This window comes from Pelophylax lessonae (genome assembly GCF_965119305.1).
Source record: "Pelophylax lessonae genome assembly, chromosome: 12".
Lineage (NCBI taxonomy): Eukaryota > Metazoa > Chordata > Amphibia > Anura > Ranidae > Pelophylax > Pelophylax lessonae.
Window position 1 is genome coordinate 168,580,987 of NC_138779.1, and position 15,673 is coordinate 168,596,659.

Consider the following 15,673-nt stretch of genomic DNA (forward strand, 5'->3'; position numbering starts at 1 on the left):
TGGATTCATATTCTCAGAGCCACTGAACCACCTGTTCTAAATGAAATGATGTCATTCAAACCTTTCTTAGAGGGGTTTACATCAGGAGGCATGGGGAAATAAACTGAAACTTTGCTCATTTGTTTTGTATACTAAATATGTTATTCTATTCTATGTTGTTATTGTGATTTGCATTCTTTATCTTACTATAGATAGCCAGTTCTTCAGCTTCACACTGTCATATTTAGGTTACCAGACTGCTCAGATTTGACCAATAAGCCTTAATATTGTTCAATACAAAGATGTTATTTAATATCCATATAGCACCAGCAATTAATTTATACAATTATTATTTTCAACAGTTATATGCATTTTTTTTAAATAATTTCTTGCTTTGGCAGAATTCCTGCTACTTAGAATGCAGACATGTTGCCATGTACTTAAATACTTATCCGGTTTCTACAAGTGTGCGTATTGGGGACATGCCCGGCACGGAGATGGGCGCCACCTGATCGCAGCCCGCCGGTTGAGACATTGCACAGCCATCTGGATCTCTTATGAGATCCATCACGCATGCTCGCCCTCTTCCGCCTGCGTTCCACGCTGACGGAATTACTCCGTGCCGGTGGAACGCAGGAGCTGGCCGCATCTCCACCGCGTCATGCCTTGCGCATGCGCAGCAGGGGCTGCGATCAGCCCCTGTGTACCAGAGAATCCGAACAGGGGACAGCCTTTGGAGATTTGCCATCAGGCAATCACACAGAGCCACAACCCATCCACCTATTTCCTCAGGTAATACTGTATATACCCATACTTGCTGACAGGCAGCTGCATTGCTCTCTGCCAGAAACAAGATGGTTTTTCAAACATTTTTCTCCTCTGAACTCTATTAAGGTAAACGTTTTGACTTTTATTTTATATTATCTGCAATGTCCACATTTTTGACAAGTCTTTACTACCCCTTAATTACAATTCCAAATGAAGCTTATAGCCCAGTATTTTTTCATCTGGTCACCATTTGGTTTCTCAAATGATAGAACCTATTTAAAATGTCAGTTTGGACTGACATTTAAAGTCTTGCATATGCATATACTTACTTGTGTGTATATATATATATATATACATATATATGTCGATTTTAGCTAAAACACATGGGCCAACATTTACCTTTGTTATCACAATACATAACAGACAATTTTTCCATTTTATTTATAGATCTTCACTTTTGGTATACATCTTTTTTGACCCCTTTTCCTTAATCTTCATCTAGCAGGATCTCCAACTATTGGATTTCAGCTGTTCCCAACCAGCAAATTGCTGGTCAGCACACATCTATAGGATTATCATTTGTGGACGATTAGTGAAAACCTTTTAATCATCCTGAGCAACACATTATTGGTTAGACCTCTGAGCACTCTGATTGCCTGTTTTTAGATATTTTGGCAAGCCTACAATCCTAACTAACAAAGCAGAATCTGTAAGTGTATTTTTTTAATTTTTCTTATATCTGTGATATTTCTATGTCTAAGTTTTGTTATATGACATATGAATTATATATGCAGTGTTATGAACATACAAACCATTTACTTGTATAATTAATTACAAACAAACAACCACCCAAGGTTACCCCTGAAGAAGGAGCTTACAATTTGTCTTCGAAACGCGTTGGGTATACACCCTGGGGTCCTTCGGTTGTCATCTGCTTACCTCTGTCATGTATTGTATATAGCTTGCCGTATTTTAAATAATTTTTTTTGTACTTTCAATAAATTATATTTTACAAATTTTTTGATGTTATATTGAATTTTCTTCAAGTGCCTTAAAAATCCCACAACCAGGGGAATTTTTCACTCTAGTCCTATATCAGGAATGTGGCACTCTTCAGGATAGTCTAACAGAAGCACAATTTTTGTATTCAAACAGGTAGCAAATACCACTCCCCGTTTCAACTCTTGTTAGACTTCCTTATCAAACTTAATTTTGTCTTTTTAGACATTTTCTTTATGCTTTATTGATCTATTTTGCTATTTATTACGATAATAATATTGTGACAGTGTTGAGATACAGACTTGCTATTTTTTTACCTTTCCTTTTTCAAGTTTTTGGTTCTAACTATGGCCAACTATACTGGCGATGACTGGGATACACTTACAGTACCTTAAATTTTTATTAAACCAAAAAATAAAAAATATTATATTTTAGCTTACCATGTCTTAGATGTTATAAATGTAGTGTACATTATGAATGAATGTAGTATTTATGTGTTTTTTTCCCCTTTATTTTCACCTGTTGATCAAGCTAGTAATTCTGATATTTTTCAACTTCATTTACTAGTTCAAGCTGCCAGTTCATACTTTATTTACCCCCTTTGTCAGGAGAGCAGCTGATCGGCTGTTCACTACCCATGCCTGGTCAGTGCGAATGGAGGAAACTGGATACTTCCTGGTTACCATGTGATCAGCTGTGATTGGACACAGCTGATCACATGGTAAAGAGCCTACGCCATAGGTTCTTTACCTAGATCAGACCGACACACTGCCCCACCGATTGCCGCGTCCAGTCAGGATAATGGAAAACCTATAGCAAAATGACAGCCAGGTGGGAAGTGGTTAGGATAAAAAAACCTTCTGTGTGCAGCAGCCCACCCTTAGCCCCCTAGTACTTACCTGAGCTCCCTCTTGAGCCAGCAATGTTGCACAAGAGACTCGGCTGTCCGAGTCTCTCCCTCCTCATTGGCTTAGAAAGCAGTGAAGCACCATTGGCTCCTGCTGCTGTCCATCAATGTCGGTGAGCCAATGAGAGGAGAGAGGGGGCAGGGGCGGGCTGGGCTGTGGCTCTATGTCTGAATGGACACAGGCACTAGTGGCTTGGGTGCCCCCATAGCAAGCTGCTTGCTGTGGGGGCACTCAACAGGAGGGAGGGGCCAGGAGCACCAAAGAGGGACCCGAGAAGAGGGGAATCTGGGCTGTTCTGCGCAAAACCACTGTACAGAGCAGGTAATTATAACATGTTTGTTATTTTTAACAAAAAAAAAATAGACTTTAGTATTACTTTAGGCCTTTAACTACAGGGGGTACTAGAGACAAAGATCAAAAAGCATTATACACATATACAGAGTAGCAATACACAAATTCATATTAAAATTAGTTTACATAAACATTAACTTACATGTTGTGGCATTAACAATGTAAGAAGCTGGGCCATAAACTCCATTGTTAGTGACTGCATAGACAGTAAAGCTGTAATCTGATCCCGGTTTTAGATTTGACACAACTGTGCTGGTATTTTTTAAATTATTTTTTTCCACAAAATCTTGTCCTTGCACTGTCACAGTATAGGTATATGTTGTGTTATTTGGGTCACTGGATTCTGTCCAAAAGACTGTCACTTCTTGAGGAGATATGTTGGATACGTTTAAGCCTATAACTACAGAGGGCACTAGAGAGACAAAGAGCAAAAAAGCATTGAACACATACAAAGTAGCAACACATAAATTCATATGAAAACTAGTTTACATAAACATTAACTTACATGTTGTGGCATTAACAATGTCAGAAGCTGGGCTATAAACTCCATTGTTAGTGACTGCATAGACAGTAAAGTTGTAATCTGATCCCGGTTCTAGATTTGACACAACTGTGCTGGTATTTTTTAATTTAATTTGTTCCACAAAATCTGGTCTTTGCACTGTCACAGTATAGTTATATGTTTTGTTATTTAGGTCACTGGATTCTGTCCAAAAGACTGTCACTTCTTGAGGAGATATGTTGGATACGTTTAAGCCTTTAACTACAGAGGGCACTAGAGAGACAAAGAGCAAAAAAGCATTGAACACATACAAAGTAGCAACACATAAATTCATATGAAAACTAGTTTACATAAACATTAACTTACATGTTGTGGCATTAACAATGTCAGAAGCTGGGCTATAAACTCCATTGTTAGTGACTGCATAGACAGTAAAGTTGTAATCTGATCCCGGTTCTAGATTTGACACAACCGTGCTGGTATTTTTTAAATGAATTTGTTTCACAAAATTTTGTCCTTGCACTGTCACAGTATAGGTATATGTTTTGTTATTTGGGTCACTGGATTCTGTCCAAAAGACTGTCACTTCTTGAGGAGATATGTTGGTTACATTTAAGCCTTTAACTACAGAGGGCACTAGAGAGACAAAGAGCAAAAAGCATTATACACATACAAAGTAGCAACACATAAATTCATATCAAAACTAGTTTACATAAACATTAACTTACATGTTGTGGCATTAACAATGTCAGAAGCTGGGCTATAAACTCCATTGTTAGTGACTGCATAGACAGTAATGTTGTAATCTGATCCCGGTTCTAGTTTTGACACAACCTTGCTGGTATTTTTTAAATTATTTTTTTCCACAAAATCTTGTCCTTGCACTGTCACAGTATAGGTATATGTTGTGTTATTTGGGTCACTGGATTCTTTCCAAAAGACTGTCACTTCATGAGGAGATATGTTGGATACGTTTAAGCCTTTAACTACAGAGGGCACTAAAGAGACAAAGCAAAGATCATTATCCACATATGCAGAGTAGCAATACACAAATTCATATGAAAACTGGTTCATTTGCAGATATCTTTTAGTCTAAAGACTAAAAAACAGATTCATAATCCTTATTTGTCAACATTTCAAAAAACTTTCCAAGGTGCCCTTTTTTGCTATGTGTCCAGCAAGCAATTATAGACAGAGAATGTATTTTAATTAGGGACAGAGCATTCATTTAAAACGGGAGTGGATCTCTAAAGAGGCATATTTTTAACCTATTGTACAATTCAAATATAAAATACTGTATATGCAGGAAAAGAATAAAGTCCTTTATTAAAAATAAAAATAAAAAAATAGTGTCCCATGATGATCAGTCGCCCGCCTGCCCGCCAGCCCGAAAAATAGAAAAAAAAAAAAAAAAAAGCTCCTGCTTCTTTGGACGCTTCCCGCGCTATGGGTTGTTTTGAGTTTGACAACTCTTTTATAGGGATCTGATGTCACAAGCCACCCCACAATGCACTGCTCAGGTGTAGTGAAAAAATTACATGACATCAGCAATTTATTCACTGCACCTGAGCAGTGCACTGTGGGGCGGCTCATGACGTCAGTTCAATACAAAACAGCTCATAGCGCTAGAAGCCTCCGAAGAAGCAGGAGCTTCTTTTTTCTACTTTGCGGGCGGGCAGGCGACTGACCATCGGGGGACACTATTTTTTTATTTTTTAATAAAGGACTTGTCCAAAACTGGCTTTTGTCTTTATTTTTTTTGTACACTTTTTTGTTGAATGGGTAGGGGTACAATGTCCCCCAAAACCACAGCCCAGGGTTGTGGGGAAGAGACCCATGTCCCCATCAACATGGGGCAAGGTGCTTTGGGGTGTGGGGGCAGAGCCCCCCTTGCCCCAAAGCACCCACCCCCCCATGTTGAGGGCATGTGGCCTGGTATGGTTCAGGAGGGGGGCGCTCGCTAGCCCCCACCCCCTTCCTGGCCAGCAAGGCTGTGTGCTCGGATAAAGGTCTGGTCTGGATTTTTGGGGGAACCCCATGCCATTTTAATTTTAGCGTGGGGTTCCCCTTAAAATCCATACCAGACCCGAGGGGACCCCACGCCATTTTTATTTTTCATTTTTTTATCTGTATTGCCGGGAGGCAACAATACATTACAGCCGCGAGCAAGTTTTAAATTACATTTTTTCCTTTACAAATGTCAGTATTTCTGCAGCTGGCTACATACATCGCACAAATGCACCACTTTACAGGCACATTAAGGGCCACGCTATTTGTAGCCTGATCATCCTTATCAGCGGTGCTGGTCCAGATCTATGGCAGTGCAAGGTGAACTCCACCACACAAATGTATATCAGCCAGCCGGGGCCTTGGTATTCACTGATGGAGATATGTTTGTGATGTGGAATTATCATTTTGATAATATCTGCCCTTTTCCAGGATTAATGGCTGGCAGCTTTCGGTTATGCTTGATCCGCATGATTGAAATACTGCTGCTATTGTCTTTTGCAGATGAAGTCTCATTTACTGGAATAGTAGCATGATCACTATCAAATATGGTTTTTATGAACTATATTATATAGGATTCACTCTAACAGGTTATGAAGGGAGTATATGTGTATGTGCTGGCATGGGCGTGTTCATGAGAATCCATGCTGGTTCCATTGTAATCAGAACATCTGGAAACTCCTGCACACAGTTTCAGTTGGTTCATTTACATACACTCCCATTTCTATTGTACATTTGAAAATATACATGTCTGTGATTGGTTGTGTTGACACCACCACCCCTGTAAACCCCTATTGTTCCAGTACCCTCACCCAGTAAGCGTTTGTGGGGAACGGTGTCAAAGGCCTTTGCAAAGTCCAGATATACCATATCCACAGGCTTACCTTTATCTAGGTGGCAGCTCACTTCATCGTAGAAGGTTAATAGATTGGTTTGGCAAGAAAGATTTTTCATTAATTCATGCTGATTACTACTAATAATACAGTTTTAATTACTAAAGTCTTGTATGTGGTCCCTTAACATCCCCTCCAAAATCTTGCAGACTACTGATGTTAGGCTGACCGGCCTATAGTTACCTGGGATATATCTTGGCCCTTTTTTTTAATATTGGTACCACGTGGGCTTTTTTCCAATCAGCTTGCACCATACCCGTCTGTAGACTATCCTAAAAGATCAAGAATAATGGTCGGGCAATCACCTGGCTGAGTCCTTTAAGATCCCTCGGGTGCAAGCCATCCGGTCCCGGTGATTTATTTATGTTAAGTTTCTCTAGTTTAGTTCTAAGTCTATCTTCTGTTAGCCATGGTGGTACTTCCTGAGGTGTATTATTTAGTTTAGCCTTACAAGCTGGGTTAGTGTAGCCCCCCGATTCTTTTGTGAAGACTGAAGAGAAGAAATTATTTAACACTTCTGCCTTTTCTCTGTCTTCTTTGGCCATATTTCCCTTGTCGTCTTTTATGGGGCCAATGTGTTCTGGCCTCGCTTTCTTACTGTTTATATACTTAAAGAATTTCTTGGGGTTCTTTTTACTCTCTTCCGCTATATGTCTCTCGTGTTCTATTTTAGCCGTCTTGATTTTGTCTTTACATTTCTTATTACACTCTTTGTAATGCTTGAATGCTGCCAATGACCCCTCAGTCTTTTTAAAGGCCTTTTCTTTAGTATTAATATGCCTTTTTATGTTGGAGTTTAGCCACTCAGGGTTTAGTTTTGCTCTTTTAAATTTATTTCCCTTTGGAATGCACTGGCCAATCCCTTTGTTTAGTATGCTCTTGAAGCACTTCCATTTCTCCTCTGTGTTCTTTGTTCCCAGGGTTCTATCCCATTTGATATTTTCTAGCAGAGGGCGCAGTTTTGGGAAATTGGCTCTTTTGAAATTCAGTGTCCTTATATTACCCTTGTGTTTCCTATTACTATGATTAATACTGAAACTAATTGACCTATGGTCACTGTTTCCTAAGTTGCCCCGTATTTCTATATCCGTGAGCAGGTCTGTATTGTTGGTAATCAGTAGGTCAAGTACCGCATTGTTTCTTGCCGGTGCGTTCACCATCTGACCCATAAAATTGTTCCGCAAAACATTTAGGAACTGCCGAGCTTTGGCTGAATGCGCGGTTCCTTCTGCCTAGTCTATATTTGGATAATTAAAGTCCCCCATTATAATTACATTTCCCATCCTTGCTGCCAATCCTATCTGTAAAAAGAGGTCCGCCTCCCCCTCCTCCCTCTGGTTGGGGGGCCTATAGTATACGCCCAATACTACCTTCCCTATAGTGCCTTCCCTTTTAAGTTCTACCCATTGGGATTCTGCCTCGTCCATAGCTCCATTATTAATATCATCCCTCATATTTACCTGTACACTGTTCTTAATATACAGACATACTCCTCCCCCTTATTTACCTTCTCTATCCCTGCGATAAAGGGAATACCCCTGAATGGTCGCCATCCAATCATGAGAGCTGTCGAACCAAGTCTCTGTTATCCCCACAAAATCCTCCTCAAACATCAGTAGCTCCAGCTCTCCCATCTTGTTGGCCAGTCTTCTGGCATTGGTAAACAAACCTCGTAATTTTGACCGGTTGCATATATCCTCGTTTGATGTTGTTTTTAGGCTGGTCTTGAGATTTTTCCCCATACCCACCTTGGATTTAGGGGCTCTGAACTCCCTACCGCTAATGTCCCCCTTTGTGCCCTCTGTATCTTGCTCCCCCCTGGCTTATTCTACATCTGTACCCTCCCCCCATCACCTAGTTTAAAAGCCCCTCTAACTTTATGGCCATCCACTCACCCAGTACGGCTGCACCCTCCCCATTTAGGTGCAATCCGTCCCTACTAGGGTTGAGCGGACACCTAGATGTCCGTGTTCGACGGGTTCGGCCGAACTTTAAAAAAAAGTCCGGGTCCGTGTCCCGGACTTTTACCGAACTTTTCCCGGACACCGAACCCCATTGAAGTCAATGGGGACCCGAACTTTAAGGCACTAAAATGGCTCTAAAACACCAAAGGAAAGGGCTAGAGTGCTGCAAATGGCAGCAAAACGTAATTAAGAGCATGGCAAGTGCTCTGCAAACAAATGTGGATAGGGAAATAACTTAAAACAACAAAAAAAAAACAGAAAAATAAAACAATGTTCTTCTTCATCTCTGAAGGACGAGGCCCATATGGAGTAGGAGGGAGGTTGAGGTGGTGGTGGATGTGGCGGTGACATAGGCGTGCGCACAGGGTGTGCTGGGTGTTCCTGGGCACACCCTAATCACCTAGGGCACATAGCATTGCCAGTGAGGAGATGGGAAAGATCTCCCTGGGACCTGCTCTGCTCTATTTCTCCTTGCCTACAGGTACATGGCCCCAATACATTACTCTCCCTGCTGGCAAACACATGCATGTGTATTTCAACTTTGGGGTGCACACCTTAATGCAATAGGCTGCGCACACCTATGGGCGGTGTAGGTGGAAGCGGCGGTGGAGGAGGACCAGGGCCGGATTAACAGCATCATGGGCTTGGTGCTGAGGATTTTGAAGGGCCTTAAGGGCCGTGCCTTGCCATGCACCCAGAGGAGGAAGGGTGCAGCCATGCATGCCTAATTCAACATGGGATGCTGTCTCTGAAGCCCATAAACACATCCATGCATCGCCAACTGTCCCTCCTTGTCCGGCCTTCACGCTGTGTGGGGAGGTTCTGAGGGTGCTGCCTGGGGAAGCGAGCATAGAAGCCAGACTTCTGTGTTTACAAGTGACAGAAGAGCGGTAACAGTGAATATGGCCAACCCGGGGCCTATATAAAAGGTAGGGGCCTGGAGCTGCAGCTCCAATAGCCCCTACATTAATCTGGCCCTGAGGAGGAGGACGAGGTAGCCAACACTGCTTCTTTTCAAAAATTTTAAATGAGGGTACACCCCAAAAGAGTGAGAAAGAGCAAAAATGGAACAATGGGTGGGTAAGGTCGGTATCCATTGCTATTCTGCATAAGGTACGGAAAAGTCCCGTGGGATCCATGCCTGGTTCATTTTAATGAACGTGAGCTTGTCCACATTGTCTCTGGACAGGCGGCTGCGCTTGTCTGTTATAACGCCCCCAGCCGTGCTAAATACCCGTTCAGATAATACACTGGCTGCAGGGCACGCCAGCACCTCCAAGGCGTAAAGGGCAAGCTCAGGCCATGTGCCCAATTTGGAGACCCAGAAGTTGAAGGGGGCAGACCCGTCATTCACTACATGTAGGCGTGTGCACACATACTGCTCCACCATGTTGGTAAAATGCTGCCTCCTGCTAAGACGTTCCATCTGAGCTGCTGGTGCTGCTGTTTGTTGTGGCGTGCTGACAAAGCTTTTCCACATTTCGGCCATGCTAACCCTGCCTTCTGAGGTGCTGGCGGTGCCCTGGTTGCGTTGGCGACCTCCTCCTCCTCCTCCTCTGCCTTGTGCTTCCACTGTGGCCCCGCTGTCAGATGGGAATGCCAGCAGCATGGCGTCTACCAGCGTGCGCTTGTACTCGCGCATCTTGCGATCGCGCTCCAGTGAGTGAATTAAGGACGGTACGTTGTCCTTGTAACGGGGATCCAGCAGCGTGGCCACCCAGTAATCAGCACAAGTTAGAATGTGGGCAACTCGGCGGTCGTTGTGGAGACACTGCAGCATGTAATCGCTCATGTGTGCCAGGCTGCCCAGAGGCAACGAAAGGCTGTCCTCTGTGGGAGGTGTATCGTCCGTGTCCTCTGTATCCCCCCAGCCACGCACCAGTGATGGCCATGAGCTGGCCTGGGTGCCACCCTGCTGTGAACATGGTTCCATCTCCTCCTCCAGCTCCTCCTCCTCCTCATCCTCCTCATCCTCCAGAACTGTGCCCCTGCTGGACAATTGCGTCCCTGGCGTTTGCGTGTGCAGGAACCCACCCTCGGAGCCCCTTGCGAATGACTGCCCTGAAAGCCTTGGAAATGTTACCTCTTCATCCTCCTCCTCCTCCTCATCCTGTGCCACATCCTCTTCCATCATCGCCCGAATTGTTTTTTCAAGGAGGCATAGAAGTGGGATAGTTAAGCTGAGAACGGCGTCATTGCCACTGGCCATGTTGGTGGAGTACTCAAAACAGCGCAACAAGGCACACAGGTCTCGCATGGAGGCCCAGTTATTGGTGGTGAAGTGGTGCTGTTCCGCAGAGCGACTCACGCGTGCGTGCTGCAGCTGAAACTCCACTATGGCCTGCTGCTGCTCGCACAGTCTTTCCAGCATGTGCAAGGTGGAGTTCCACCTTGTGGGCACGTCACATATGAGGCGGTGAGCGGGAAGGCCGAAGTTACGCTGCAGCGCTGCCAGGCGAGCAGCAGCAGGGTGAGAACGCCGAAAGTGCGCACAAACGGCCTGCACTTTCTGCAGCAGCTCTGACATATCGGGGTAGTTTTTAAGGAACCTCTGCACCACCAAATTCAGCACATGCGCCAGGCAAGGGATGTGCGTCAAACCGGCTAGGCCCAGAGCTGCTATGAGATTTCGCCCGTTATCGCACACCACCAGGCCGGGCTTGAGGCTCGCTGGCAGCAACCACTCATTTGTCTGCTGTTCCATGCTCCTCCACAACTCCTGCGCGGTGTGTGGTTTGTCCCCCAAACAGGCAAGTTGTAAAACTGCCTGCTGTCGTTTACCCCTGGCCGTGCTGAAGTTGGTGGTGAAGGTGTTACGCTGTCCGGATGAGGAGGCGGTAGAGGATGAGGAAGCGGAGTAGGAGGAGTTAGGAACAGGAGGCAAACTGAAGCGCCCTGCAATCCTCGGTGGTGGAAGGACATGCGCCAAATTGCTATCCGCCTCAGGCCCATCTGCCACTGCATTTACCCAGTGTGCCGTTAGGGAGATATAACGCCCCTGACCGTGCTTACTGGTCCACGTATCCGTAGTTAGGTGGACCTTGGCACAGATGGCGTTGCGCAGTGCACACCTGATATTTTCCCCCACTTGGTTGTGCAGGGAAGGGATGGCTTGCCTGGAAAAGTAGTGGCGGCTGGGCACGACGTACTGTGGGACAGCCACCGACATAAGGTTTTTAAAACTGTGCGTCTCCACCAGACGGAATGACAGCATTTCAAAGGCCAATAATTTTGAAATGCTGGCATTCAGGGCCAGGGATCGCGGGTGGGTAGGGGGGTACTTCCTCTTCCTCTCAAGTGTTTGGGAGATGGAAAGCTGAACGCTTCCACGGGACATTGTGGAGATGGTTGTTGGTGACCCAGGTGGTGGTGTTGCTGACAGATCGTCTGTTTGCGGGGTGGCAGGTGCCGGTATCACTACAGATGTGGCTGGAGCGGCCGAGACTGCAGCAGAAGAGGAAGCAGGATGAGCCAGAGACGTTTCTTGGTTTTGAAGGTGTGTACTCCACTGCAGCTCGTGCTTTGCACTTAGATGCCTGATCATGCAGGTTGTGCTCAGGTTGAGAAGGTTTATGCCTCGCTTCAAGCTCTGATTGCACAGGGTGCAAACCACTCGTGTCCTGTCATCAGCACATTTTCTAAAGAACTTCCACGCTAGAGAACTCCTTTGAGCTGACTTTGGTGCGCTCGTTCCCTTGCTGCGTTGGGCAGTAGCGGGCGTAGTGTCTAGGGCACGGCCGCTCCGCTTCTGCACCCTGCTCCCTCTTCTGCTGTGCTGGTGGCTCTGTGCGACCACCGCCTCTTCCTCCAAACTACTCAGGTCACCTGCATGACGTTCATTCCATGTGGGGTCGAGGACCTCATCGTCCTCCACATCATCTTCCACCCAGTCTTCACCCCTGCCCTCCTTGTCGGTCTCCACAATGCTGAACGCCGCAGCAGTTGGCACCTGCGTTTCGTCATCATCGGAGACGTGCTGCGATGATCCTTGCATGTACTCATCTTGAGAAATAAGTGGTTGGGCATCTCTGCACTCAATCTCTTCCACTTCTGGGGCAGGGCTAGGTGGATGGCCCTGGGAAACCCTGCTGACAGAGTCCTCAAAAAGAATAAGAGACTGCTGTATGGCTTGGGGCTCAGACTGCTGGCCTGATTTGCAAGGGGGTGAGGTGAAAGACGGTTGGACATTGGCTGCAGGTGCCAACTCTGACCTTTCTGCAGTAGACTGGGTGGGAGACAATGTGAAGGAACTGGAGGCACTGTCAGCAGCAAACCAATCTACTATCGCCTCAACTTGTTCTGGCCTCATCACTTCTAGGGGCGTTTGATGCCCTACCAAATACTGATGCAGGTTCTGTCGCCTACTCACACTTGAGGAAGGTGTTTCACTTGTGCGTGTAGCTGGCACAGATCGACCACGTCCTCTCCTTGCAACAGGAGCTCTACCAGCAGCACCACGACCCAGGCCACGGCCCTTATTTGACGGTCTCCTCATATTTCTGTAATTTAAGATCTTGCCCTAGAAAGGTTTTTATTGAATAGCGGAATAGGAAATATGATCCAAAAAAGTGTATGTATCTCGCACGTACAAAACCACACTAGGCCCCAATTACTATTGTTTCTACCCCTAAAAGGATGGATGAGGAGTAGGAGGAGTATGGAACAGACAGCACCCTCAAATCTTCAGAAGTATGAGATGAACCCCAAAAACTTGGAAAGGTGGATCTCACACGTACCGACACAGACTATCCCGCAATTCAATTGATCCTCAAAGGTTTTTATTGAATAGCGGAATAGGAAATATGATCAAAAAAAGTGTATGTATCTCGCACGTACACAACCACACTAGGCCCCAATTACTATTGTTTGTACCCCTAAAAGGATGGATGAGGAGTAGGAGGAGGAGTATGGAACAGGCAGCACCCTCAAATCTTCAGAAGTATGAGATGAACCCCAAAAACTTGGAAAGGTGGATCTCACACGTACCGACACAGACTATCCCGCAATTCAATTGATCCTCAAAGGTTTTTATTGAATAGCGGAATAGGAAATATGATCAAAAAAAGTGTATGTATCTCGCACGTACACAACCACACTAGGCCCCAATTACTATTGTTTGTACCCCTAAAAGGATGGTTGAGCAGTAGGAGCAGGAGTATGGAACAGGCAGCACCCTCAAATCTTCAGAAGTATGAGATGAACCCCAACAACTTGGAAAGGTGGATCTCACACGTACCGACACAGACTATCTCGCAATTGAATTGATCCCCAAAGGTTTTAATTGAATAGCGGAATAGAAAATATGATCAAAAAGAAAGTGTATGTATCTCGCACGTACACCACCACACTAGGCCCCAACTACTATTGTTTGTACCCCTAAAAGGATGGTTGAGCAGTAGGAGGAGGAGTATGGAACAGGCAGCACCCTCAAATCTTCAGAAGTATGAGATGAACCCCAAAAACTTGGAAAGGTGGATCTCTCTCACACGTACCAACACAGACTATCCCCCAATTTAACTGATCCCCAAAGGTTTTTGATTAAATAGCGGAATAGAAAATATGATCCAAAAAAAGTGTATGTATATCACACGTACACAACCACACTAGGCCCCAATTACTATTGTTTGTACCCCTAAAAGGCTAGAAGAGGAGTAGGGGGGGTATGGAACAGGCAGCACCCTCAAACCTTCAGAAGTATGAGATGAACCCCAACAACTTGGAAAGGTGGATCTCTCTCACACGTACCAACACAGACTATCCCCCAATTTAACTGATCCCCAAAGGTTTTTGATTAAATAGCGGAATAGAAAATATGATCCAAAAAAAGTGTATGTATATCACACGTACACAACCACACTAGGCCCCAATTACTATTGTTTGTACCCCTAAAAGGCTAGATGAGGAGTAGGGGGGGTATGGAACAGGCAGCACCCTCAAACCTTCAGAAGTATGAGATGAACCCCAACAACTTGGAAAGGTGGATCTCTCTCACACGTACCAACACAGACTATCCCCCAATTTAACTGATCCCCAAAGGTTTTTGATTAAATAGCGGAATAGAAAATATGATCCAAAAAAAGTGTATGTATATCACACGTACACAACCACACTAGGCCCCAATTACTATTGTTTGTACCCCTAAAAGGCTAGATGAGGAGTAGGGGGGGTATGGAACAGGCAGCACCCTCAAATCTTCAGAAGTATGAGATGAACCCCAAAAACTTGGAAAGGTGGATCTCTCTCACACGTACCAACACAGACTATCCCCCAATTTAACTGATCCCCGAAGGTTTTTGATTAAATAGCGGAATAGAAAATATGATCCAAAAAAAGTGTATGTATATCACACGTACACAACCACACTAGGCCCCAATTACTATTATTTGTACCCCTAAAAGGCTAGATGAGGAGTAGGGGGGGTATGGAACAGGCAGCACCCTCAAACCTTCAGAAGTATGAGATGAACCCCAACAACTTGGAAAGGTGGATCTCTCTCACACGTACCAACACAGACTATCCCCCAATTTAACTGATCCCCAAAGGTTTTTGATTAAATAGCGGAATAGAAAATATGATCCAAAAAAAGTGTATGTATATCACACGTACACAACCACACTAGGCCCCAATTACTATTGTTTGTACCCCTAAAAGGCTAGATGAGGAGTAGGGGGGGTATGGAACAGGCAGCACCCTCAAACCTTCAGAAGTATGAGATGAACCCCAACAACTTGGAAAGGTGGATCTCTCTCACACGTACCAACACAGACTATCCCCCAATTTAACTGATCCCCAAAGGTTTTTGATTAAATAGCGGAATAGAAAATATGATCCAAAAAAAGTGTATGTATATCACACGTACACAACCACACTGGGCCCCAATTACTATTGTTTGTACCCCTAAAAGGCTAGATGAGGAGTAGGGGGAGTATGGAACAGGCAGCACCCTCAAACCTTCAGAAGTATGAGATGAACCCCAACAACTTGGAAAGGTGGATCTCTCTCACACGTACCAACACAGACTATCCCCCAATTTAACTGATCCCCAAAGGTTTTTGATTAAATAGCGGAATAGAAAATATGATCCAAAAAAAGTGTATGTATATCACACGTACACAACCACACTGGGCCCCAATTACTATTGTTTGTACCCCTAAAAGGCTAGATGAGGAGTAGGGGGAGTATGGAACAGGCAGCACCCTCAAACCTTCAGAAGTATGAGATGAACCCCAACAACTTGGAAAGGTGGATCTCTCTCACACGTACCAACACAGACTATCCCCCAATTTAACTGATCCCCAAAGG

At 44.7% G+C, this 15,673-nt stretch overlaps 1 protein-coding gene across 1 annotated transcript in view; it reads right to left on the reverse strand.

Annotated features, from left to right (window-relative positions):
- Positions 1–15,673, reverse strand: part of LOC309568939 (receptor-type tyrosine-protein phosphatase H-like) — a gene marked incomplete at its 5' end in the record, with an annotated part of 1,053,085 nt that overhangs the window by 953,137 nt on the left and 84,275 nt on the right. The window contains 3 exons of the mRNA XM_082274706.1: positions 3,148–3,417; positions 3,511–3,780; positions 3,874–4,143. Of these exons, the coding sequence (XP_082130832.1) occupies positions 3,148–3,417; positions 3,511–3,780; positions 3,874–4,143 (810 nt within the window). The remainder of the gene's footprint in view (positions 1–3,147; positions 3,418–3,510; positions 3,781–3,873; positions 4,144–15,673) is intronic.